The sequence below is a fragment of the Neomonachus schauinslandi genome, chromosome 9, assembly GCF_002201575.2.
Source record: "Neomonachus schauinslandi chromosome 9, ASM220157v2, whole genome shotgun sequence".
NCBI classification, from domain to species: Eukaryota; Metazoa; Chordata; class Mammalia; order Carnivora; family Phocidae; genus Neomonachus; species Neomonachus schauinslandi.
The window spans coordinates 113,788,758-113,814,774 of NC_058411.1; the positions used below are offsets into that span (position 1 = coordinate 113,788,758).

General features: G+C 37.6%; 1 protein-coding gene and 1 pseudogene across 2 annotated transcripts in view; one reads left to right on the forward strand and one right to left on the reverse strand.

Moving 5' to 3' along the window:
• The window catches only part of SCAPER (S-phase cyclin A associated protein in the ER), a 523,695-nt gene that overhangs the window by 83,876 nt on the left and 413,802 nt on the right, over nucleotides 1-26,017 (forward strand). For both annotated transcript variants that reach the window (XM_044917799.1, XM_044917800.1), the window contains 3 exons: nucleotides 4,539-4,639; nucleotides 10,711-10,827; nucleotides 16,786-16,946. In XM_044917799.1, coding sequence (XP_044773734.1) covers nucleotides 4,539-4,639; nucleotides 10,711-10,827; nucleotides 16,786-16,946 — 379 coding nt within the window. The remainder of the gene's footprint in view (nucleotides 1-4,538; nucleotides 4,640-10,710; nucleotides 10,828-16,785; nucleotides 16,947-26,017) is intronic.
• LOC110583720 lies at nucleotides 11,793-12,362 on the reverse strand (annotated as a pseudogene).

A 26,017-nucleotide genomic window follows, 5' to 3' on the forward strand; every position in this document is an offset into this window, starting at 1 on the left:
ACAGAAAGTAGAGTAGTGGTTTCCAAGGGTTGGAGAGAGAGGAAGATGGGGAGTGACTATTAATGAGTACTGGATCTCATTTTGGGGTGATGACATTGTTCTGGAATTAGTTACGCAACTCTGTGCATATACTAAAAATGACCAGATTGTATAATTTTAAATGGTAAATTTTGTAGTGTGTGAATTATATCTTAACAAAAAAATGTTATATTTTGAACCAAAAAAAAAAAAAAAAGCCAGTATTACACAAACTTTTCTAGAACATAGAAAAAGAGACAGCTCTTTTCAGCATAATCTTGATAACCAAAGCTTTTATGAGAAAGGAAAGTATAGACCATTTAGGAGTACAGATGCACAGATACTAAACCAAATGTTGATACATTGAATCTGGTGATTCAAATATTGGACAATACATCACAATCAAATTGGGAATGAGACAGAGTCTGCTTTCTTTATTTCTATTCAACATTGTACTTAATTAAGAACCTAGCCAACATAGGAAGACAAGAATAATATATAAAATATATAAGTCTTGGAGAGAAAGAAAGAAATATGTTGTTATTCACAGATGACATATTTACATTTATATACTTAGAAAATCTAGAAGAATCTAAAGAGAAATTATTAGATGTTTTGAGTTAGTTAAAGTTGCTGGATACAAGTTCAAAATATAAACATCAACAGTAACAGAAAATGAAAAAAAATTTAAAGCAACTACCATTTATTCTTAGGTCTAAAGCTAATAAAAGATGTGCAAAACCTCTACACAGAAAACTGTGATACATTTTGAGAGACATTGAATAAAATACAATACATATAAGTATATACAAATTTCTTCATACAATAGAAAAGACAATATTATAAAAATGTCAGTTTTCTTCTAGTTGATCTATAGAATCAATGCAATTACAAATAAAATTCTACCTTTTTTCCCCTGGGAAATTGAGAAACTGATTCTGAATTTTTATGGAAATGCAAAGGGCTGGCATTAGCCTAGGCCACCCTGCAGTCAAAGATATAGTTGGAGGATTTACTCTACTGGGTTTTGAGATTTTATTTATTTAATTTATTTTAATTTATTTAAGCTTGATAAGTTCTTATAGATTTTGGATACTAGCCCTTTATCTGATATGTCATTTGCAAATCTCTTCTCCCATTCTGTTGGTTGTCTTTTGGTTTTGTCGACTGTTTCCTTTGCTGTGCAAGAGCTTTTTATCTTGATGAAGTCCCAATAGTTCATTTTTGCCTTTTTTTCCCTTGCCTTTGGAGACTTGTCTAGCAAGGAGTTGCTGCGGCCGAGGTCAAAGAGGTTGCTGCCTGTATTCTCCTCTGGGAATTTGATGGATTCCTGTCTCACATTTAGGTCTTTCATCCATTTTGAGTCTATTTTTTGGTATGGTGTAAGGAAATGGTCCAGTTTCATTTTTCTGCATGTGTTAAAGAGACTTTTATCCACTGGATATTCTTTCCATTTGTTAAAGAGACTGTCTTTTATCCATTGGCTTTCCTGCTTGGTCGAAGATTAGTTGACCATAGAGTTGAGGGTCCATTTCCGGGGTCTCTGTTCTGTTCCATTGATCTGTGTGTCTGTGTTTGTGCCAGTACCATACTGTCTTGAATACAGCTTTGTAATAGAGCTTGAAGTCGGGAATTGTGATGCCTCCTGCTTTACTTTTCTTTTTCAACGTTCCTTTGGCCATTCAGGGTTGTTTTTGGTTCCATACAAATCTTAGGATTGTTTGTTCTAGCTCTTTGAAAAATGCTGGTGGTATTTTGATAGGGTTTGCATTGAACATGTAGATCCCTCTGGGTGGTATAGACATTTCAGCAGTATTTGTTCTTCCAATCCATGAACATGGAATATATATAAAATGTAAATGTAGAAATGAAAATAAAAAAGACTTAAAAAAAAGAATTGATAAAATAAGAAAATAGCTGAAAAGGAAAAAAATATAAAAGTGAAAGACTGTAGAATAATACGAATGCTATATTCTGTTTTCCCCAAGAGCTGGAGTTTTGCAGCTCTCTATGATGGGTAAACATGGGATTAGCTGGATGTTTCTGCTGGTCTTCTGGGGGAGGGGCCTATTACGCTGATTCTCAGGTGTCATTGCCCTGGCAGAATTGCATCCCCCCTTTGCCAGCAGTCTGGGCTCAGTGTAAGTGGCCCCCGGTTGTACTATGTGGCTATTTTGGTGCCTGAAGGCTTTCAGCACCAATGGGGGGAATGAAAATGGTGGTGCCCTGATCTCTAACCCCAGAGCTGAAAGTTTGAGGGCCTGCTCCCACTCTTCAGTGAGCCCTCACAGAAAAGCAGTTAATCACTCTTGTCTCCCTGATTTTCATCCACACTCTGTGTTCACCCAGCCTGTGACTGAGCGTTTTTATCTCAGGTATGTGACCCCGACCCCGTTTGGAGTCTCCAAAGTTTACGGACTCCTGTGGTGTGCATCTGCACCGTTCTTCCCAGGGGAGGGACCCCTGCTCAGAGAACAGTCGCCCAACCTCACAGTGGTTCGTGGTTTATGGCGACACTGAGCAGAAAGCCAGTGCTTGGACTCACTGTTTTTAGCTGGCTTCCCCGCTCCAGTGCTTGGGAACTCTGCCCCCTTTCTTTTTGTGACCCCGGGGATCTTGAGGCCATGCTCGCCCACCTGGGATTCTGCCCCACTTTGCCGCCTGAGCACCTTCCAGGCAGACTTCTAAAAGTTCTGATTTTGTGCTCTCCTGCTTATTCCAGTACCTGGCTTATGCAGGTTCCCTCCCCCTGTGGTTTATCTTCAGATATATCACCTCGGATTCTTCTTCGCACCTCCTATCTTGCGAAAGGTGGTCGCTATTCTATTTGTAGAATTGCAGCTATTCTTTTCTCACATCTCCAGTTGATTTCGCAGGTGTTGAGAATGATTTGATAACTATCTAGCCGAATTCCAGGGACCAGACGAAATTAGGGTCCCTTACACCTCTGCCATCCTAATTCCTCTGGGAGAGAGAATCTTAGGCTCCATGCCTCAGCACCATGCCTGTCCTGGGGCTTGGTCTTACAACCCTAAGATCATGACCTGAGCTGAAATCAAGAGTTGGACGATTAACCGACTGAGCCACCCAGGCGCCCCTTGAGTTTTATTTTAGAGCTACAGCAGTGTAGTTAGTTTGGTATTGTCACAAGAATAAACAGATCAAGATAACAGAGGAGAGACTCCAGAAAAAGACCCATGCTCTAAAAGGTAATGTTGGAGAATATCTTCCTGACCTATGTTAGGAAAATAATTGCTTAAAAATGACACAAATAGCATCAGTCTTAGGTAAAAGAGTCAGAAGTTACACTACCTTAATATTAGGAATTAATGTTCATCAAAAGATTCTATTCCATTAGGAAGGTGAAAAGGCAAGTATATGTGTACAACACATATAAGGCACATATCCAAAAGATGTAAGGAACTCCTTCCTATCAAAAAGAAAAAGGCAGGAGTGTTTAATAGGCACTTGGGCTAGAGACTTGAATAGGCACTTCACAAAATGAGAATGGCTAATAAGCATATGAAAAGGGCTGAAAATCATTAATCATCATCATATTAAACAAAAACGAAGCCATTACACAACATCAACCAGAATGGCTCAGGTTAAGAATAAAAACCCCAAATGGACAATGCGAAGTGTAGTTGTGGGTGTGGAGCAAGGAGAACTCATATACACTGTTGGTAGGGAGTGGCAACCACTTTGGAAAACAGTTTGGTGTTACATACTAGAGTAGAATATATGCTCATCCTGTGACTCAGTATTTTCACTATTCGGCTTATCCTCAACAGAAATGCATACGTATGTGCAGAGGACATGTATATAAATAACAGCATATAATCTGGAAATCACCCCAATGTTCTTAAACTATAGATTGGTTAAATAAATATGCATGCAATAAAATATTCTTCAGTAGTGACCTTGGAGAATGACAGTAAATGTATTGCAGGTTCATTCTGCAATATGAATGAACCTAGTAAACCAAAGTACAAAAGAAGTCACAAAATACTAAGTACTCTATGATTTCATTTATATGAATTTCATAATCAGGTAAAATTAAACTATTAGAAGTCAAAGCAGTGGTTGCCTTGGAGCAAGGATAGAGTAGTGATTAGGAGGGGACACCAGGTAACGTTTAGAGACTAAAATTGTTCTGGGTGGATGGATGCAGGGGTCTTTGCTTTGAAATAATTAATCTGTACATTTGTCTTATGCATTTTACTATTTATTAAACTTAATAATAAAAAAGGTTTATTAAAAGAATGGTCATGGGGGGGGCTTGAGAAGGAATATCAGCACTATCTCTTGATCCTTAGATTCTCAGCTTTACTAACTTCTTCCCGTATAGTGAGAATAAAAATAAAATAAGACCCAAAAAACTAAATCATTAGGTTTGCTGCTTTCTCAATGAGGAGTATAATGTAAAAATTATTAATTCCCAAGTCCTTCAGTTTAAAGTTTGTTCTTAAAACTTTTCAGTATCAGAATGGAATTTAATGATTATTGTTTGTTTTAATTAGGAGGTGCTAATGATGCTGGATAACTATGTAAGAGATTTCAAAGCATTGATTGACTGGATTCAACTTCAGGAAAAGCTAGAGAAGACAGATGCTCAAAGCAGGTAATGAACTCTGGTCTATAAGCAGCCAGCAGTTTCAAAAGCAGTAATTGAAACTGACAATGACCTTGACCTAAGTTTAACTTGAAACTTGTAAAAATCTAAAAGTTGGGAGCTGTGTTTCTCCTTCAGTTCAGTAACAGATATTATTGGGTACTTACCTAGTGCAAGGTACTTTTATCCAGTAGAAAGATTTAATTGCTGAATATGATACATTTACTACTCTCATGAATTTGTAGTGTAAGGGTGGGGTAAAATAGGACTTATTACCACAAAAAAACTATTGCAGGTGTTCACGGCAGGACAGGGTCATCTCTCTTGTAAGGAATAGATCAGGAAATATTTCATGGAGGATGCAGAAGAAGTGTTTAAAAGATGTGATGGATTTTAACAAGTGGTTGGCCTTTTATTTTATTTTATTATTTTATTATTTTTTTATTTTTTTAAAGATTTTATTTATTTATTTGAGAGAGAGACTGAGATAGAGAGAGCATGAGAGGGGGGAGCGTCAGAGGGAGAAGCAGACTCCCTGCCGAGCAGGGAGCCCGACGCGGGACTCGATCCCGGGACTCCAGGATCATGACCTGAGCCGAAGGCAGTCGCTCAACCAACTGAGCCACCCAGGCGCCCCGGGTTGGCCTTTTAGATGAAGAGAGTAAGTTAAGACAGCTATTGAAGTGCAGAGCATGTGTGAAGTGAAAGTAGTGTAGGGAAACGTATAGTATTTCTTAAGGTAGTAGTTAGTGGGGAAAATTGATGATTTTTGATTAGGGGACTAATGAGAGATCAAAGTTACTTTAGAAACATTCACTTTTTTTTCTTTCAAGTTTTTATTTAAATTCCATTTAGTTAACATATAGTCTAATATTAGTTTCAGGAGTAGAATTTAGTGATTCATCACTTACATATAATACCCAGTGCTTATCACAATTGCCCTCCTTAATCCCGTCACCCATTTAACCTATCCCCCTGCCCACCTTCCCTCTAGGAACCCTCAGTTTGTTCTCTGTAGTTAAGAGTCTGTTTTATGATCTGCCTCTCTCTCTTCCCCCGTTTCCCCTATGTTCATCTGCTTCGAGAAACCTTCATTTGGAATCACCACACAACATCTGAGTCCTATGCACCAGGCTCTGGGACTGTTGTGGAGAAGGGAACAGACACAGTCCCCGTCCTCATGAAGTATATAGTGCATTCACAGGAAAAATTGATGTTAAATACTTATCAATGTACAAAGTGTCATGAAAATACAGTGTACTTTGGGAATATAAGGAAAAGCACGATCGACCAGTTTGCTGAATCCAGGAAGCCTTACCCAAAGAGGTCATATTTAAGTGAGAAAGAAATATCAAGTTGGAGTTGGCATGACAAAGAAAGAGTAAAAGAGTAGCCCCAGGTAGAGGTGATGGTATATATGATAACCTGGAAGTAGAGAGCACAGTAAATAAAGGAATTTCGAGTTTAGCAGGACTGGAATGGAGAGAACAAGGGGAAGAGTAGCATGAGATGAGCCTAGAGAAGTAGGCTGGGACCAGATCATGTAGGGTTCTGTGGACATGTTAAAAACTTTAGACTTTATTTTGAGCCATAAAATATTTTTAAGTAAGGAAGTGACATATCAGAATTGTGATTTTAAAAGATCTTTCTGGCTGTAGTGTGGGACGGTTGAGGTGCAGCAGTATAGTTTATAGATTATGGCTACTCAGACTAGAATAGTAGCAACAGGGAGAGTTGAGAGATATTCCAGAGATAGGTGATCAACTAGACTTAATATTATTTTGGTTATGTGCAAAGGCAGAAGAACAATTTATTATTTAGTTATGCTTATAAGTGAAACCTGAGCCCTTGTGGACTAGGCCAAGTCACATGAAGCTACAATCATACCTTTTCACCCAGAGAAAACAGGCCTAGGCTGCCTCTTTCCCTTGGATTTAACTGTGGTTCAATTTCTGTAAGTGGAATTGTCCAGTAGAGAACACGTTTTTTGTCCTATCTGTATCAGCCCCATGGGGGATCCAGGGGAGTGAACGAATTCCAAGAGACAAATCCAGGAAAGCTTGATCCCCAGGAAACCAAATTCAGGGAAACCATGATATGTTGATCCTTTCAACATTTTTTTTTCTCATGATGAAAAAAAAAATGTTTTTAAATTCCAGTGTAGTTAACATACAGTGTTATATCAGTTTCAGGTATACGGTATAGTGATTCAACAATTCTGTACATTACTCTGTGCTCATCACAATAAGTGTACTCTTAATCCCCTTCACCTATTTCACCCATTCGCGCCCCCCTCACCCCCGTCATAGCCATCTGTTCTCTATAGTTAAGAATCTGTTTTTTGGTTTGTCTCCCCCAGCCTTTGTTTTGCCTCTTTTTTCTTTTCTTTTTTTTTTGTTTCAGAGGTAGAATTTAGGTGATCGCATGTAACACCCAGTGCTCATTACATCAAGTGCCCTCCTTAATGCTCATCACCCAGTTACTCTTTCCCCCTACCCACTTCCCTCCCAGCAACCCTCAGTTTGTTTCCTAGAGTTTGGCATCTCTTATGGTTTGCCTCCCTCTCAGTTTTCATCTTATTTTATTTGTCCTTCCCTTCCCCTATGTTCATCTGTTTTGTTTCTTAAATTCCACATATGAGTGAAATCATATGGTATTTGTCTTTCTCTGACTGACTTATTTCTCATCTCATAATGGCAAGTTTTGATACGGTTTTTTTGTTACTTGCTTTACCCACAGTCCCTGGGTGGGTCAGGCCTAGTCCATGTTTGTACCAAGCAGTTTCACCCCTAACCCTTGAGAAGAGGTGATTAGATTTGGGGGTGGTACATTCCTTCACTGGGTTGAACCAAGTTAAGGGATCATCATGCTAATTTGAGATTGGTGGCTATATTGTTCTTGTGAAAATAAGCAGAAGAAAGCAGGTTCAAAGAAAATGGAATAGATATACAGAGAGAATCAGGGATGAAGGAAATCATGTGGTCTTTGAGAGCTTAAGATTGTTGCTTTTAAGCCTCTTTCCTCTTGGTCTAATCCTCATGAGTCTTGATTCTAGTTTTTCCCCACCTTGGATGTCCTTGACCTTATATAGTTTCTATCCTTAGAGTAAATCTTTATTTCTTTCCTTTTTAAATTTAACTTGAGTTTCTGTTTCTTGTATCCAAAAGGGTCTATATAATATCACCACCAATGCATAAGAAGCTAACTAGATTTTTTTTGCCTGCTTATAAACTTCAGTCAGGTAGCGGTGGCTGTGTTGAGGATTGTATTAAGAAAGATTCTGAGGCCAAGTCCAAGTTAGTTAACTCTGTCCTGGTACCATGTCCAGGTACCACACCTGAGACTTCTCTTTTTATCTCTTTTTATCTTAACCAGTTATCAGCATATCTGCTCTTTGCTTCTTGAGGCAGCTCCTAGATACAGAAAGCAACCTTAAATTCCCTGTGGATGGCATTATCCATCTTACTTTCCTCAATTCATGCATCAAAATTCATTTGAGATTTAAATGTAAAAACTGCAGTGTAAATAGTTAGAGAAGAAAATATAGATAAATAATTATATATTTTTATTGTGGGTAAGGACTTTATAAGACAAAGGCAGAAACCACAAAGGAAAGTATTAATAGGCTTGATTTAATAGGAATAAAATATGCCTTTCTGCATGAAAAATTAAAATTTAAGTAGTTATGTTATCTATGCCAAAGGATATGTAGCCATAATAGTAATAATAGTAGTAGTAGTAGTAAATGATTTCAAATCCATTAGAAAATGATGAAAATCCCAGTGGAAAAAAATGGCAAAAGTTACCAACATGCAAATACCAAAGAAGAAATTTATTTTTTATTTTATATATTTTATTTTTTTTAAGATTATTTATTTATTTAACAGAGAGAGACACAGTGAGAGAGGGAACACAAGCAGGGGGAGCAGGAGAGGGAGAAGCAGGCTTCCCACTGAGCAGGGAGCCCGACGCGGGGCTCGATCCCAGGACCCTAGGATCATGACCTGAGCCGAAGGCAGACGCTTAACGACTGAGCCACCTAGGTGCCCCTATTTTATATATTTTTTAAAGATTTATTTGAGAGAGAGATTGAGCACAAGCAGGGGGCAGGGCAGAAGGAGAGGGAGAGAAGCAGACTCCCCACTGAGCGTGGAGCTGTCAGGGCTTGATCTCAGGACCCCGGGAGTATGACCTGAGCCGAAATCCAGAGTCAGATACTTAACCGACTGAGCCACCCAGGCACCACCCCCCCACAAGAAGAAATTTAAATGGCTGGTAAAAAAAAGTTCAGCCTCACTAGTAATGTTAATAAAAATATATAATTTTAAAAACAACAAAAAAATTTTTGCTAATGAATTTAAAAACACACTGTTATTGAAATTTCTGTAAGAAAAAGAACTCGTGATTTGAGAGATTCTCCCTCTCCCTCCCCCTCTGCCTCTCCCACCACTGGTGTGCTCCTCCCCAAATAACTAAATAAATCAGTAAATCTTAAAAAAAAAAAAAAAGAAGAAGAAAGAAAAAGAAAACTCCTCACAAGACTGAAACTCTAGCATAGGAGTCAGCGAACTTTTCCTATAAAGTTCCAGGTAGTAATGTTTTTAGACTTTGCAAGCAATGCCATCTATTTCACAAGCCATTGAAATTTCTAAAACAAGATCCTAACTGTTGGCAAGGTTCAACGGAAATGGGCACTTTTCATCTAGTAGAAGTATGATTTGTTAGAAGCTTTCTGAAAGGTGATTTGACAAATTGTCAAAAGCTTTAAATTTAATTTGGATAATCTTTTATCTGCATTTTCTTGTTTTCTGACAACAAATATGACTTTTTTTTTTAGAGAGGGAGAGAAAGAGTTTGGGGAGGGGCAAAGAGATGGGGAGAGAGAATCTCAAGCAGGCTCATTGCGCAGTGTGGAGCCCGATGCAGGGCTTGATTTCACAACCCTGAGATCATGACCTGAGCTGAAATCATGAGTCAGATACTTAACCAACTGAGCCACGCAGGTGCCCCAACAAATATCACTTTTTTTTTTTTTTTAAAGACTTTATTTGAGAGAGAGAATGAGATAGAGAGAGAGAGCATGAGAGGGGGTAGGGTCAGAGAGAGAAGCAGACTCCCTGCTGAGCAGGGAGCCTGATGTGGGACTCGATCCCGGGACTCCAGGATCATGACCTGAGCCGAAGGCAGCCGCTTAACCAACTGAGCCACCCAGGCGCCCCAAATATCACTTTTTAATGTGAGAAAAAATCACAACCACTAGATTGAATGGAAAGTAAGAGGGAAGGAGATTCTGGGGAGTTACAGAGGTTCGTACTGAGGCCAATTAGGAATAGAGAAAACGCTACTTGAGGAAAACAGTTTATGTTTTATTTTTTTTAGGATTTTATTTATTTGTCAGAGAAAAAGCGAGAGAGAGAGAAAGCGCACAAGCAGGGGGAGCAACAGGTAGAGGGAGAAGCAGGCTCCCCACTGAGCAAGGAGCCAGATGTGGGACTGAGCCACCCACGTGTCCCAGGAAAACGGTTTAGTAAAGATTGTGCATCCTTTCAAGGTTCTGGGACTAGTGAAGAAGTTAGCTTTCCCAGCAAAGAGCAAGGGAATGTTTATGCTCCCACTCTCATGTAGAGGAAAGGAGACTTCATATTTTCCTGTGTATTCTTCATTTAACCTCACAACTGTTTTTCTGTCTTGATCTCTGTTCTACACACTTGGTTTTCCAGGACATCAGACACAAATTGAGTTGTATAAGTAGACTGAATTAGTACCATTGCCTTTTTAATGTGTTTTTAGCTGGGTATGTGGAGGCTTTTAAAACATAAGTAGTATATCTCATGTCTTTGTAAACCCATGGCCTTTTTAGATAAGTAGGGTTATGTTGCTATGCTACAGTGGGTGGAAAATCCTGGACCATGCATTATATGTGTTGCTTTTTGGGTAATATGGTAACTTTCTGGTGAACAGTGCTCTAAGGAAAATTTGTGACCTGATTATGTTTTCACCCACTAACAACCAAGAAAAAATACTAGGTTTTTTTCTTTTTTCTCTGTTAATTTAATCTCTTGTATGTCTTAAATTGACAGACCAACTTCTTTGGCTTGGGAAGTAAAGAAAATGTCTCCAGGACGTCATGTGATTCCAAGTCCATCGACAGATAGAATAAGTGTGACATCAAATGCTCGAAGAAGCTTAAATTTTGGGTGAGATGAACTAAAAAAAACTAAGGCTTGCATTACAATAAATTATTTTCTGTGGATAATATAGTATTATAAAACTGATATTCCACTATAAAAAATCCATGTATATGTTTGTGTTTGAAATTGTTTGAATAAAAAAAAATCCAAGAGAGTAAAATTTAGCTTTTAGGAAATGTAATATATTCAAATATAATTAGGATCCAAAATTAAAACCCATAAACATATGTCATGCTAAATGATTCATAACATGAATTGACAATTGCTTTCACAACGAAAGATCTAAATATATTTCATAAGCTGTGTTAGTGTCCTGAAAATTGTATCTTTATGCATTGTAATCCTATCAATGCAGTTTTTTTAATATTTTAAAAATTTGCATTTATTTCCAATTTGAATCTTTTTGCAATATAATATATATGAATATGACAACTGATGCCTTTCTATCTCTACCCTGCCATAATGATTTTGCTTAAAAAAAACAAACTTGAAACTGGCATGCTAGAAGGATTTGTATTGATGGTGAGAAATTTTCACTGCTTCATGCCAGAAATTAAGAGAAACTAATAATCATGTTGTAAAATGCACTTGAAGAAAAGTAATTGAAACAGATCAGATCTTTGTGCCATTCTTCAGATTATTTTACTTGAATTATTTTGTAAATTGAATCCAGCTTGTGGAATCACCTAGTCGTGAGTTTTAGCGAACTAATTAATTAGATTAAATTTGCTCACTTAAAAAATAACTGGCTTTTTATGAAAATTTTATTAAAATATATAGGAAAGGCCTTTATTGTAACTAAAAGTGCCAAGTATAGTAGGTACCATGTTATAACAGTAAATATTTACAATATATTTTAGGGAAAAAATGACAACACTTAGATAAATGCAGAAAAGAAAACATCACGTTTTTAACACTTGATATTTCCATTGATTCTTCATGTTCTGCAATTGTAAGATAATCTCACGTGTTTAGTTTTCTATCCATTCCAAGAGATTTGTGTTGAAATTTTTTTTTCGCCATTAGAAACTGTGATACTCTATGGGACCTTTTCAGCTTTGCACGCTGATTTTGGAACCATATCTGGATTCTGTCTTCCTCTAGATTCAATTTTCGAGCTAAGTCTTCTCTGATATCAATGCCTGGTTAGCAGTTAACTCTAAAGACGTTTTCCAAAACGTAATCTGGTTTTGACTAAAAGCAGTTCTGGGTCTCCAGCCTCTATACCAACTCAGCTTTCTTTTCAAAGACAGTCTTTCTGAGGCTGAAAAGTAATTTTCGTATTTCAAAAATCTTTCTTCTGGTACTGGGTGATCCACAGTACAAGGGAATGAGACCCCATTAGGAAGGCTCGGGATATGCACACATAGGTTAACATCTTTCCCTGAGGAGCTGCAGGTGTCTGCCCAAGGCCTGTGGGGTTTCACTGAAGGAACACAGTCTTTCTTCTGGTCCAATCCTAAAATGCTCTCAATTGAAAAGGAGCAGGGCGAGGGTTTGCTTTCCCCAAGCCGAGCACTTTCCGGAAGACTGGGAGCCATCCTCGAGTGGGCTGCCCAGAATGACAGCTCTGGCCTCTCCTGCCTCCTGGCTGGCTCTACCCCATGTGTACAGGCTCAATGCAGTTTTATAATTATTGTTTTATGCAGTTATATTTTAAATCAGATAGAAAAAAGTTATAAACAAAAAATATTTATATATATTTTTTGTATTTACCTATGTAGTTACTTTTACTAGTGTTCTTTATATCTTCATGTGGATTCAAGTTATTGTGTAGTGTCCTCTCATTTCAGCCTGAAGGACTCCCTTTAGTATTTCTTGTTGGCAGGTCTGCTACTGACAGTTTTTCTCGGTTTTTGTTTTTCTGAGAATATCTTAATTTGTCCTTCAGTTTTGGAAGGATAGTTTTGTATAGTGCATAGAATTCTTGGTTGAAAGTCTTTTTGTTTCAGGACTTTGAATAGGTCCTCTCACTTCCTTCTTAATTAAAATTTTTTTTTTTAATTTTAAATTTTTTAAAATTTCTTTTTTTTTTAAAAGACATTTATTTATTTGAGAAAGAATGAGCAGGAGGGGCAGAAGGAGAGAGAATCTCAAGCAGACTGCAGAGCCTGACTTGGGGCTCAATCTCACTACCCTGAGATCATGACGTGAGCTGAAACCAAGGGTTGAGTGCTTAACTGACTGTGCCACCCAGGCGCCCCCTCTCACTTCCTTCTGACTCCCATGGTTTCTGATGAGAAAGCAACTGTTACTCTTATTAGGGATCCATTTTGAGATGCCTCACTTTTCTCTTGCATCTTTCATGGTTTTATCTTTGTCTTTGGATAGTTTGACTGTGATGTATCTAGGTGTGGATCTCTGAGTTTATCCTATTTAGAGTCATTGAAACTTTTGGATGTATAGGTGAATGTTTTTCATCAAATTTGGGACGTTTTTGTCCATTTCTGCAAATATCCTTTTTGCACCTTTTTCTTTCCTGGGAATCTCCCTATACCTATGTTGGTACTTGGGGCAGTGTTCCACAGGTCTTTGAGGGTCTGTTTTTCTGCATTCTTTTTTCATTCTGTTTCTCAGATAATCTCAATTGTCCTCTCTTCAAGTTCGCTGATTCTTTATTTTGTTAGCTTAAATCTGCTGTTGAGCCCCTTTGGTGAATTTTTCATTGCAGTTACTGTATTTTTCAACTCAGAGTATCTATGTAGTACTTTTTTATATTTACTTTCTCTTTATTGATACTATAGTTGGTGAAACATTGTTTGCATACTTTAGTTTTTTAGACACAATTTTCTTTTGTTCTTCAATATTCTTTGAAGATAATTATAGTACCTGATTTAAAGTCTGTTTAGTAAGCCCAGCGTCTGGGTTTCCTTGAGGACAGTTTCAATTACTGTTCTTTTATGTGTGTATGAATGTGTCATACCTTCCTGTTTATTTGCATGTCTTGTGACTTTTTTTGTTGAAACTGGATATTTTAAGTAATGTGGCAGCTTTGGAGATCAGATTGCTACCTCTTCAGGATTTGTTGTTGTGGGTTTGGTGGTGGTGATATTGTTACTGTTCAAAAACTCTCTTTAACTAGTTTTCTGAAGTCTTTTTTCTTTGTCATGTGTAGTCACTAAAGTTTCTGCTTGATTTCACAGAAGTTTCCTAGTCCTGTGTATGTGTTGTACATACCTTCAGTGCTCTAGCATTCATTTCCTACTTCCCTCAGAGCCTCAAGGTCAGTCAGAAGTGAGGTGTTAGGGCCTTCTCAGATCTTTCTGGGGCATGCACAGAACCCCTGTACATATGTGTGGCCTTCTTGATTTCCAGGAACATGTAGGAGCTTTTCAAAAGCCCCCTGTGGCCATTCCATTCTCCAGATTTTCCTTTAAAGTTTTTTAGTCAGCTCCTTATTTGCCCCAAATGTTACTGTCACTTCTGGCAGTTCTATAATGTTAAACAGTCATCACTGTTGTTGTCCTTAAATGTCCCTGGGGAAATTTGTTTTTAAGACATAGTTTTGTTTGGACTCTTAATTCTTCAGAGCGAATCTAAATATTGTATGTGTAATTGGAGGGGTGGTAAGTAGTTTACTTGGTCATTTCTCTTTCCTGTGTTAAAACCTAACCTTTCTTGGGGTGCCTGGGTGGCTCAGTCGGTTGAGCATCTGCCTTCGGCTCAGGTCATGATCCCAGGGTCCTGGGATCAAGCTCCACGTCGGGCTCCTTGCTCAGCGGGGAGCCTGCTTCTCCCTCTCCCTCTGCCCCTCCCCCTGCTTGTGCGCGCGCGCTCTCTCTCTCTCTCTCTGTCAAATAAATAAAATCTTAAAAAACAAAAACCTAACCTTTCTTGACTGCTTTTTATCCCCTCCCCGACCACGTCACAGTCATCGTCATCTCTTGTTACTACTGAATCTTGCATCTATTTGTATTATTATTATATTTGTGATGTATTATAACCTTTTTAATGTTTCTTTTTTGTACTTGTACTATAATCTTCTTTAACGCAATATCCTTGTCATATCTTCTGTATCCCAAGCACCTAACATTGTACCTGGCACTTAGTAAAAGCTCATTAAGGTTACTGAGTAGAACCAGTGGAATAGGAGAAAGATATATAAGCAAACAAAACCAAGTAACGGTATATTCAAGCACCATTTTAAGGGATGTACTTATATAATGTAGTCCATTGGTCTGTGGTTCAGAATGTTGTATAATGCATGTTTTCTTTTAACATTGGAAGCCTTTAATGCATGCATGGTAAAAGTTCTTGTACTGATCTCCATCTAATCATATTGTTGGATTAAATGGCATTCTTTATTATCATTATAAAACCTACTTTTTTTCAGTGTGCTGAAAATTGTGGTTCATAGGCTACTTTTTAATATATCTACTCACTTTCCTCTTACTGGTTAAGTGTTTACTCAGAATATATAGTCACCAAACTTGCTTTGTCTTCATTATTTAACTCATAATTTAAATATTAAATAAACTGGTTAAATATGAGTATAAAAAGAGTCATTGTTTCTGTGAAAACTTAAGACAAGTTGTTAGAAAGCTTTGATAAAGGTGAACTATTAAAGTTTTGCTGTCAAAAGATTGGGAAAAATATTGTTAAAGTTGAGGAGGATTATACCCTTAGAATGTTTAATAGGTGTCACTAAATTCTCACTTCATTTTAAAGAAACCAAAATTGGATATTGCCAATGAGGCATTATACTTGTGGTCATGGTTCATGTAAGAAATGTACACAAAGAAAAAGCCTGTTTTGGTAATGTCTGTGTCAATAGATTGACAAATCAGTGCACATTTATATTATTAAAAGATAGGAGTTTTTTTTTTTTACATTTTTTTTTATTCTTATGTTAATCCCCATACATTACATCATTAGTTTTAGATGTAGTGTTCCATGATTCATTGTTTGTGCATAACACCCAGTGCTCCATGCAGAATGTGCCCTCCTCAATACCCACCACCAGGCTAACCCATCCTCCCACCCCCCTCCCCTCTAGAACCCTCAGTTTGTTTTTCAGAGTCCATCGTCTCTCATGGTTCGTAAAAGATAGGAGTTTTTAAATTGAAATAAAATGTTCAAGGTATATATGTATATTTTTTAAGGTTCCCCCATTTAACTGAAATTTTCTTTTAAACTGAATTAATGAGAGCTTTTATATTACCCCTGTTCCCATACAGTATGTTATACTATATTAGATTAATGAAGTATTAGACCAACATAAATTTATGAATATATTTGACTTAAATTGCTCTGGTTGTATTCTATATATGTGGATATACACACCCGATTTATTTAAAATTTAAATATATTAAGCAAAAAAAAAGATTTTAACTTTTATTTTGAAAGTTAAAGGATTTTGAACTGTGTTAATTAAATTTCATTTAAATAAGCATGATGTAAATAACAGTGATAGACAAGTGACATATAACCAAATGAGTGGGGAATAAAATGTTACACTGCTTTTTTATTTGGAAGTTCTTTTTTTTTTTATCATGCATATTCCATTTCTTCTTATTGGCTGCATAATATTTCGTGGTATTTATTTTTTTCATTTTTTTCAAATTTTTTATTTTTTACAATGTAAATATTAAATATTTAATATGTAAATATTAAACAACACACTGCTGCACAAGCAGTGGGCCAAATAAGAAATCAAGTGGTAAATCAAAATATGTCTCAAAAAAAAAAAGAAAACACAATATTCTACAACCTATGGGATGTGGCAAAAGCAGATGTTAGAGTAAAATTTATGCTATAAATGCTTGTATTAAGAAAAATAGTTGAAATAAATAAATTACAACACAAGGAACTAGAAAAAGAAAATCCTTAGCTGAAATTTAGTAGAGGAAGGAAATAACAAAGAAAAATCAGAAATAGAGACCCAGAATAATATTAAGTATATATTTAAATTTAAAAATTTTTAACTTTTATATTTGATTTATTAATGCAGAATTTTCTCCATAGGGGTTCACCAGGCACAGTGGCTGCTCCCCGTCTGGCTCCTACAGGTGTCAGTTGGGCTGACAAAGTAAAGGCTCATCATACAGGCTCTCCTGCTGCTTCAGATGTAGCTCCTGCTCAGTCGTGCCCACCAATGACAGTGCAGAAGACTTCTCGCAAAAATGGCAAGTGACTTTGTTTTTTTCTTTTTTCATGGAGCGGGAGAGAATCTTAAGCAGACTCCATGCCCAGCGTGGAGCCTGAAGCAGGCTTGATCTCACAACCCTGAGCCGAAATCGAGAGTCAGACACTTAACTGACTGAGCCACCCAAAATGGCAAGTGACTTTGAATCAATCTTTTTATATAGCAGACAGGTAGAAGCATATGGAGTTTTATATGTTTTACTTGAAACTGATGCTAACAGCATTACATATTTATCTTTTTGCATCATTTATGTGATATTAATTTGCCTTAAAATAATCTTAATAAAATAATCTTAAAAACTGTATGAAAGCTTATGCAGATCATTCCAATCTCAGGTTTGCCCTATGTAAACTTTAAGAGAATCATTCTTTTGTCAGTCCACTTATAAGATCTTTTATAACTCTTTTGACTTAAAGTAGAAAAAAATTGACTACTCTTTTCAGTAGCATGTCACCACTTCATTTCATTAATATTTGAGTATTATTTTGGTACTAAAATGATACTCAGTTTATCTTTGCTTACACATTTGTTTTCTGTACCATGAAAATAATTATAATTACAGGGCATAAATAAATAGGACTATTATTCCGAGGGCCTGGTTATCCCATAAGAATTTCTTTAATGGACTTTGACAACAATGGTGTTTGTACTTTATCATATAAAACCTAGAGTATACAATGGAGAAGCAGAGGTCATAGGAAGGAGTTTTAAGAAGAGATTGGATAGTATCAGCCTTAATTTGGGAAGATAAATGTTGATACAATTGGGAGGATGGGTACCACGAGGGAGCAACCAGAGACTAGGGAGTGAGATTCTTATTAAACAAAAAGAGAAGTCATGAAAATGAGAACATATCAAATCTAACCAGAATCTCTTTTGGAACATAGACATTATCTTCTCTCTTAACTCAAAATTGTCTGAACTTAGAATATAAAAAGCCAAACTGATTGTCTAATGTAAAAAAAAAATTCTTTTCCTTCATTAAGTATTTTTATATAGAAATCCAGAGTGATTTTTTTTTATTTTAAGCATTTACTAAGTTTAAGTTGTGCTAACTTCTTATATAGAAATGTGTATCCACATAACTGTATATTTATATATATAAAAATACACACAAACATAATTCATATCTATAGTAATATTTTGAGTTTACCTATGGAATTAATTTCATTTTGTGTCAAACATTTCATCTTTTACAATAAGGCTAATCTGTTCATGAGAATCTTCAGTCCATCTGAGGTAAGGAATATAATCCTGGGTAGGACAGGGATATAGTAGTAGGATGGTCAGAACTGCCTCTAGCCCATACAGGGTGCCTTGGTACAATTTAGAAAAAGGAACCATGTCGACTGATTAGACACAGCCATACACCAATAAACTTGGCTTTGTGAATGAAGCCTGGCAGGATTTCAGCCCTCATTCGCTGTCTTAGCCAGGTGCCCTTGTATAGGGCACCACCTACATATAGGTGACAGTCCTGGAAGGGGCTGTTCGGTGGTGGTGCGAGCAGAAAGTGATTAGGCCACCCTTGTAACAGCTTTACTCCTTGCCCAAAAAGACTGATTTAATTTGTCTGGCTGAGTTTGGTCGGATAGGGAGTCCATTCTTCTTCCAACCACTTAAATTGATTTAGTTGGAGAAGGAGATCTCCTTGATGGAAGATCATTTTCATGGTCAAATGTGCACATAGCTATGCAGCATCCAATTGGAATTTAAAGGCTTAATCTTAGGAAATAACCCAGTGTTCCTTCTTAATTCCTAAAACTTATGCTGTCAAGCTGGCAGTAGGTGAGCTATGCAATTTCTTTCTTTTAAGTGTCCTTAGTCTTGAAGTACAAACCATAAGGAAAGCCTATCCAAAACTAAGATGAATTCATCACTTGGAGTGGGAGATCAAACCGTTGCTCTCGGAGCCTTGGCTCGGCTGCCTTTAGCCTGGGGTGGTGCAGAGAGGCTGAGGGGAGGAGAGAGAGAAGAGCCAGTGGGCAGTCTCCAGACTGTGCCTTTGCTCCAGGCCCATGGGTCAGAGGACCAAGGGGGTGCACACCTTGAGCTGGGCCCCTTGGTGAGTAGGTGCAGGGGGTCCGTGCCCCACCTGGCTCCGAGGGCTCCACCAGGCCCTGCCACTCCGTCTGTCACTGCAGCCTGTGGCTCTTCACCGCAGTCAGGAGGCTGTTGGGCCCCAGGGGCCACACTTGCGCTGGGGGCTGCCCTCGCCCCCCAAGTGAATTTTTTATACATCTGTAGAGCCCTGGATTTTAGAATTATTACGATGAATTTGTGTTATGAAATAAGGAGTAACTTGAGAGTACTGCTTTCTGTTTTTCTTTGATGGAAGATCCCTTTAGAGCTTCTTGGCTCAGAAAGAAATGTTTTATTGGACATAACAAATGCATTGCCACCTTTACATTACTGATACTCTTTTCCATTTTGGTCTCAGTAAGTCATGTTTGCTTATTCAAATAATACTCCTACTCTTACCCAGTATATTGCCCTTGGTTTCTCTATATAGACTAGTAGTATTAGAAAATTGAGAGTAGTCGTGACTTCTTTCTTCTAGGAGAAGGTAAGAGAATGCAGAACCAAGTTTAGTTTTTATATTGTGAAAGAGTCTGAGAAAAATGTGTTAAATCATTATTGCAAAAAATACTTTAAAGGAATCATGGTATTAAAGTATATCATGGTTTTGTTTAAAGCATTACTCTCATTATGAGTGTGACTCATTTGGTTGAGATGAAATGATAGGTCTTAATTATAACTAAGCTTAAAAGTATCCATGTTCATATATCAGGAAATTTTGTTTTTGACTACTTTGGTCTCAGTTTTGGGGTTTTGATGCACTTTTATGAAAGTGATTTATGGTTTATATCTTAAGTAATTTATAATAGCACTAGCTCTGGTATTGAAGTTTGTAATGATAGCCTATAAAAATGATTTTTGTTAAAGGTGACAGTTGGAGCACATACATTTACTTTCCTCTTTCCTAAACTCAACTAAAATGATATAAAAGGATTGAAAAATAGGACTTAAGGAAGAAGAGATAGGTTAAGAGTTAAAGACAAATTTTTGGAAGTTGGAAAGTAGACCAGTGGTGACATTTGAGTGAGCTAGCTGAATCCTAAACTCAGAGAGTGGGCAAAACTGTAAAGCAATCCAGTTTGTTCCACAGAACTCCCCAGAGGATAAAAAATTGGGAGCAGTTGTCTCTGGAAGTGAGGATAAAGGTAGGGATTATATGTTAGTCATCCCAAATTCTCCCCACTTGCCCTTAACTCTGAATAGTAGGATGACGGTATCTCCCTCACCCCACAGAATATTGGAGGTTTATTCTATATAGAAGGTAAAAGAGATGGTGTCTTACCTGAAGGATATCAGGCACATTGGAAAGTTGGGAGTAATATTGATTATTAGTGGGTTATGTGGAAGACTGTCTGTAACGATAATGTTGAGATGCCTCATCCTTGTTTCTACTTCAAGCCCTCTTCTCCCATTGAGCTGCCAGGTTTGCAGATCAAGAGAATCCACACCTGAGGAACAAATCCAGATCCAGTGTAGATCATGAGATATTGGTCTTTGAGGCTGATACTGTAATTGGATGAATGTCTGCTATTCTCAGGAGATTTGAGCAATGTGAAGCCAGATTGTGGACTATGGTAGATTATCTGCAAAGATGGGTGCCAGCAATTTCTCCCATTCCTCCCCATCCATTATCAAGTGGTGGAGTCTGTTTTTCCTCCCCTTGAATCTTTGGTTTGCCCGTCGACTTGATATGATCAGTAGAATGTGGCAAGAGTGATTGGTAAATTCCCAGCCCAGCCTGTTTGGGGCCTTGCAGCTTCCATTTTTTCCTTGTTGGAAGCCAGCTACTGTGTAAAAAGGCCCAGCATAGGCCACTGAATAATGAGAGACTATGTGAGGAGAAAGAGGCCATGAGAAGGAGAACCTAGCTATCTCAGCCAGCAACTGGTACCAAGGCTTTATGCATGTGGTGAAGGCATCATGAACAGTCTGGCCTTAGGTGAGCCACTCTAGCTGATATTATATGGAGATGAGAGGAGACCTCCCTCCACTGAGCACTCCTCAGATTTCTGACTCAAAGAATTGCATGGAAATAACATGGTTAGTGTTTTAAGATGCTAGGTTTTGGGCTTGCTATATAAAAATAGATAATGGGATTATCCAGTATTTGATAACATGAATTTTATTTATTTATTTTTTTAAAAGATTTTATTTATTTATTTGACAGAGAGAGACACAGCGAGAGAGGGAACACAAGCAGGAATGGGAGAGGGAGAAGCGGGCTTCCTGCTGAGCAAGGAGCCCGATGCGGGACTCGATCCCAGGACCCTGGGATCATGACCTGAGCTGAAGGCAGACGCTTAACGACTGAGCCAACCAGGTGCCCCAATAACATGAATTTTAGAAAGAGAGAGGAAGGAGGAAATCATGAAATTAAATAATTAAAGGAAATTTCCTTTAACAGAGGATATAAGTTTCTAGACCGAAAGGACCCATTAAGTGCCCACTACAGTGGATGAAAATAGAATGACAACAAAACATGTTAGGAAATTTATGAATACTACAGATGATGAGAGGCTTAAAATTAGAGAACATACTCATTTTATATACAATTGACCAAGAATCAGAATGGCATCTGCTTCTGGTAAATTATCCCTAGAAGCCACAAGAAAATTGAGCAATGTTTTCAGAATTCTGAAGGAAAATGATTTCTAATCTAAAATTCTATGTTCAGCCAAATTATCCATTAAATGTGAAAGTAGACTGAAGGTATTTTCATTCATGTAAGATCTCAAAATTTTTTTTTGCCTCCATGGACCCAATCACTGCTGGAGGATGCCAGCCCAGAAAGTGAGGCAAAGGTAATACTGTATGGTGGTGATCCCAGTATAATACCTGTGTACCAGGTCTAGGGAACAACCAATCCAGATTTTTGACGGTTACAGGGCTCTGGAAGAAAGGAATCCAGGACGATAAATGAAATTTTTAAAACATCTGATGTATTTGCACACATCAAGAAGAGATTTAAGGGGCGCCTGGGTGGCTCAGTCCATTAAGGGTCTGCCTTCGGCTCAGGTCATGATCCTAAAGTCCTGGGATCTAGCCCCGCATCAGGCTCCCTGCTCGGTGGGGAGCCTGCTTCTCCCTCTGCCTCTGCTCCTCCCCTCCCCCGTTCTCGTGCTCTCTCAGTCTCGCTCTATCTCAAATAAATAAAATCTTAAAAAAAGATTTAAAATTTAGGAGAGTTGGGGTTGAATTAATTCTAAGTGCAGTAGCAAATATTGAGATTATATAACGGAGAGAAAAGAAATAGGAAAATGCAGAGACTCACAGAAGAAGCACACCTGTAAATTGAGTCTGTGAAGGATATAATTCCCCAAACTGTTGAAAAATCTGTCTTATATTTAAGAAGCACTATGAACTCCAAGCAGGAAAAATAGAAAACAAATCTCATTTAGATGTAATATAATAAAAATACTAAAAATCAGGGAAAGAGAAAATCTCTACAAGTAGAACAACAACAAAAAAGACTGCAGTTGACTGTGAATAATCCTTGAAAATCCATATATAACTTTTGTCTCCCCCAAAACTTAATAGCCTATTGTTGACTATAAGCCTTACTGACAACATAGTCAACACATACTTTGTATGCTTTATGTATTATAATACTGTATTCTTACAATAAAGGAAACTAGAGAAAAAATATTTATTAAAATCATAAGAACAGATAGACTTACAGTACCATATCAAAAGAAATCCATGTTTAAGCAGACCCACACAGTTTATTTTATTTTATTTTTTTAAAAGATTTTATTTATTTTTTAGAGAGCAAGAGAGAAACAGCATGAGAGGGGCAAGGGTCAGAGGGAGAAGCAGGCTCCCCGCTGAGCCGGGAGCCCGATGTGGGACTCGATCCCAGGACCCTGGGATCATGACCTGAGCCGAAGGCAGACGCTTAACCATCTGAGCCACCCAGGCGCCCAACCCACACAGTTTAAATTCATGTTTTCTTAAGGTTAGCTATACTTTCAAAGGAGCAAGAGTAAGTTGATAGCTGATGGAAACCAGATGACAGTGGAATGACATCTTTCAGATGCTGAAAGAAAAAAATTGACAAAGCAATTCTATATCCAGCAAAAAAGTGAATTCCAGATAAATAAAAATTGAAAGAACTTGAAATCAATAGAATTACACTAAAAGAAGTATTACAGTTTTTCAGGTTAAGGGAAAAAGATCCCAAATTGAAACCCAGGAATGCCTAAAGGAATGAAGAACACCAGGAGGAGTAAACATGTGGAGCACATTAAATGTTTAGTATGGGCTGTTTCATAATGTCGTGCAAAGCTTGAAATACATAAAAAATGAGAATTTCTGACAATATTCTAAAAGACAGGAGAAGAATAAATGGAGATTATATTTTTAAGGATCCTAGCATTTTCTTTGAAGTTACAAAAATACTGACTTGTACTAGACATTATAAGTCAAGGATGTATTTTGTATATTCAAGAAAACCACAAAGGAGAGTAAAAGAAAGTTCAACTAATTGATTAATGCAAAAGAAGCCAAGAAAGAAAGAAAAAAAGAAACATAAAACAGATGAGACAAATCAAAACCAAATTATAAATGGTAGAAGTAAATGCAAAAACATCAGCTCTTACATTAAAGGTAAATGGTCTATTTTTTAAATTTTAATCTGATTTGTTTATATTCATTTAACATATAGCATATTATTAGTTTCAGAGGTAGAATTTAGTGATTCATCAGTTGCATATAACACCCAGTGCTCATTCCATCAAGTGCCCTCCTTAATGCCCATCACCCAGTTACCGCATTCCACACCCTTCTCCCCTCCAGCAACCCTTAGTTTTTTTCCTGTAGTTAAGAGTCTCTTATGGTTTGTCTCCTTCATTATTTTCCTCTTGTTTTTTTTTCCCTCCCTTCCCCTATGATCTTCTGTTTTTTTCTTAAATTCCACATGTGAGTGAAATCATATGACAATTGTCTTTCTCTGATGGATCTATATTGCGAGGCATGATACCCTCTAGTTCCATCCACGTTGTTGCAAATGGTAAGATCTCATTTTTTTGATAGCTTAGTAATATTCCATGTATATATCTATATTCATCTGCGATGGACATCTGGGCTCTTTCCATAGTTTGGCTATTGTGGACATTACTGCTATAAACATTGGGGTATAGGTGCCCTTTCAAATCACTGTTTGTATCCTTTGGGTAAATACCTAGTAGTGCAATTGCCGGGTTGTAGGGTAGGTCTATTTTTATCTTTTTGAGGAACCTCCATACTGTTTTACAGAGTGGCTGTACCAGCTTGCGTACTCACCAAGATTGTAAGAGGTTCCCCTTTCTCTGTGTACTCACCAACATCTGTTGTTTCCTGACTTGTTAATTTGAGCCATTCTGACTGGTGTAAGGTGGTATCTCATTGTGGTTTTGATTTGTATTTCCCTGATGCTGAGCATTTTTTTTGTGTGTTGAGCATTTTTTTTGTGTGTCTGTTGGCCATTTGCATGTCTTCTTTGGAGAATCGTCTGTTCATGTCTTCTACCCATTTTTTGACTGGATTATTTGTTCTTTCGGTGTTGAGTTTGGTAAGTTCTTTATAGATTTTGGATACTAGCCCTTTATCTGATATGTCATTTGCAAATATCTTCTCCCATTCTGTCAGTTGTCTTTTGGTTTTGTCACTGTTTCCTTTGCTGTGCAAAAGCTCTTTATCTTGATAAAGTCCTAATAGTTAATTTTTTTTTTTTAAGATTTTATTTATTTATTTGACAGAGAGAGACACAGCGAGAAAGGGAACACGAGCAGGGGGAGTGGGAGCAGGAGAAGCAGGCTTCCCGCCAAGCAGGGAGCCCGATGCGGGACTCGATCCCAGGACCCTGGGATCATGACCTGAGCCGAAGGCAGACGCTTAACCGACTGAGCCACCCAGGCATCCCCTAATAGTTAATTTTTGTTTTTGTTACCCTTGCCTTTGGAGATATGTCTAGCAAGAAGTTGCTATGACCGAGGTCAAAGAGGTTGCTGCCTGTGTTCTCTAGGATTTTGATGGATTCCAGTCTCATATTTAGGTCTTTCATCCATTTTGAGTCTATTTTTGTGTATGGTGTAAGGAAATGGTTCAGTTTCATTCTTCTGCATGTGGCTGTCCAAATTTCCCAACACCATTTGTTGAAGAGACTGTCTTTTTTCCAGTGGGTATTCTTTCCTGCTTGGTTGAAGATTAGTTGGCCATAGAGTTGAGGGTCTGTTTCTGGGGTCTCTATTTTGTTCCGTTGATCTGTCCATCTGTGTTTGTGCCAGGTCCATACTGTCTTGATGGTTACAGCTTTGTAATAGAGCTTGAAGTCTGGAATTGTGATGCCACCAGCTTTGGTTTTCTTTTTCAACATTCTTTTGGCTATTTGGGGTCTTTCTGATTCCATACAAATTTTAGGGTTATTTGTTTCAGCTCTGTGAAAAATGTTGATGGTAGTTTGATAGGGATTGCATTGAATGTGTAGATTGCTCTGGATAGCATAGACATTTTAATAATATTTGTTCTTCCATTCAGTGAGCATGGAATGTTTTTCCATTTCTTTGTGTCTTCCTCAGTTTCTTTCATAAGTTTTCTATAGCTTTCAGAGTACAGAGCCTTCACCTCTTTGGTTAGGCTTATTCCTACGTATCTTACAGTTTTTGGTGCAATTGCAAATTGGATCGATTCCTTAATTTCATTTTCTTCTGTCTCATGTTTGTGTATAGAAATGCGACTGACTTTTGTGCATTGATTTTATATCCTGCCACGTTGCTAAATTCCTATATGAATTCTAGGAATTTTTGGGTGCAGTCTTTTGGGTTTTCAACATAGAGTACCATGTCATTTGCAAAGAGTGAAAGTTTGACTTCTTTGCCAATTTGTATGACTTTTATTTCTTTTTGTTGTCTGACTGCTGAGGCTAGGATTTCTAGTACTATGTTGAGCAACAGTGGTGATAGTGGACATCCCTGCCATGTTCCTGACCTTAGGGGA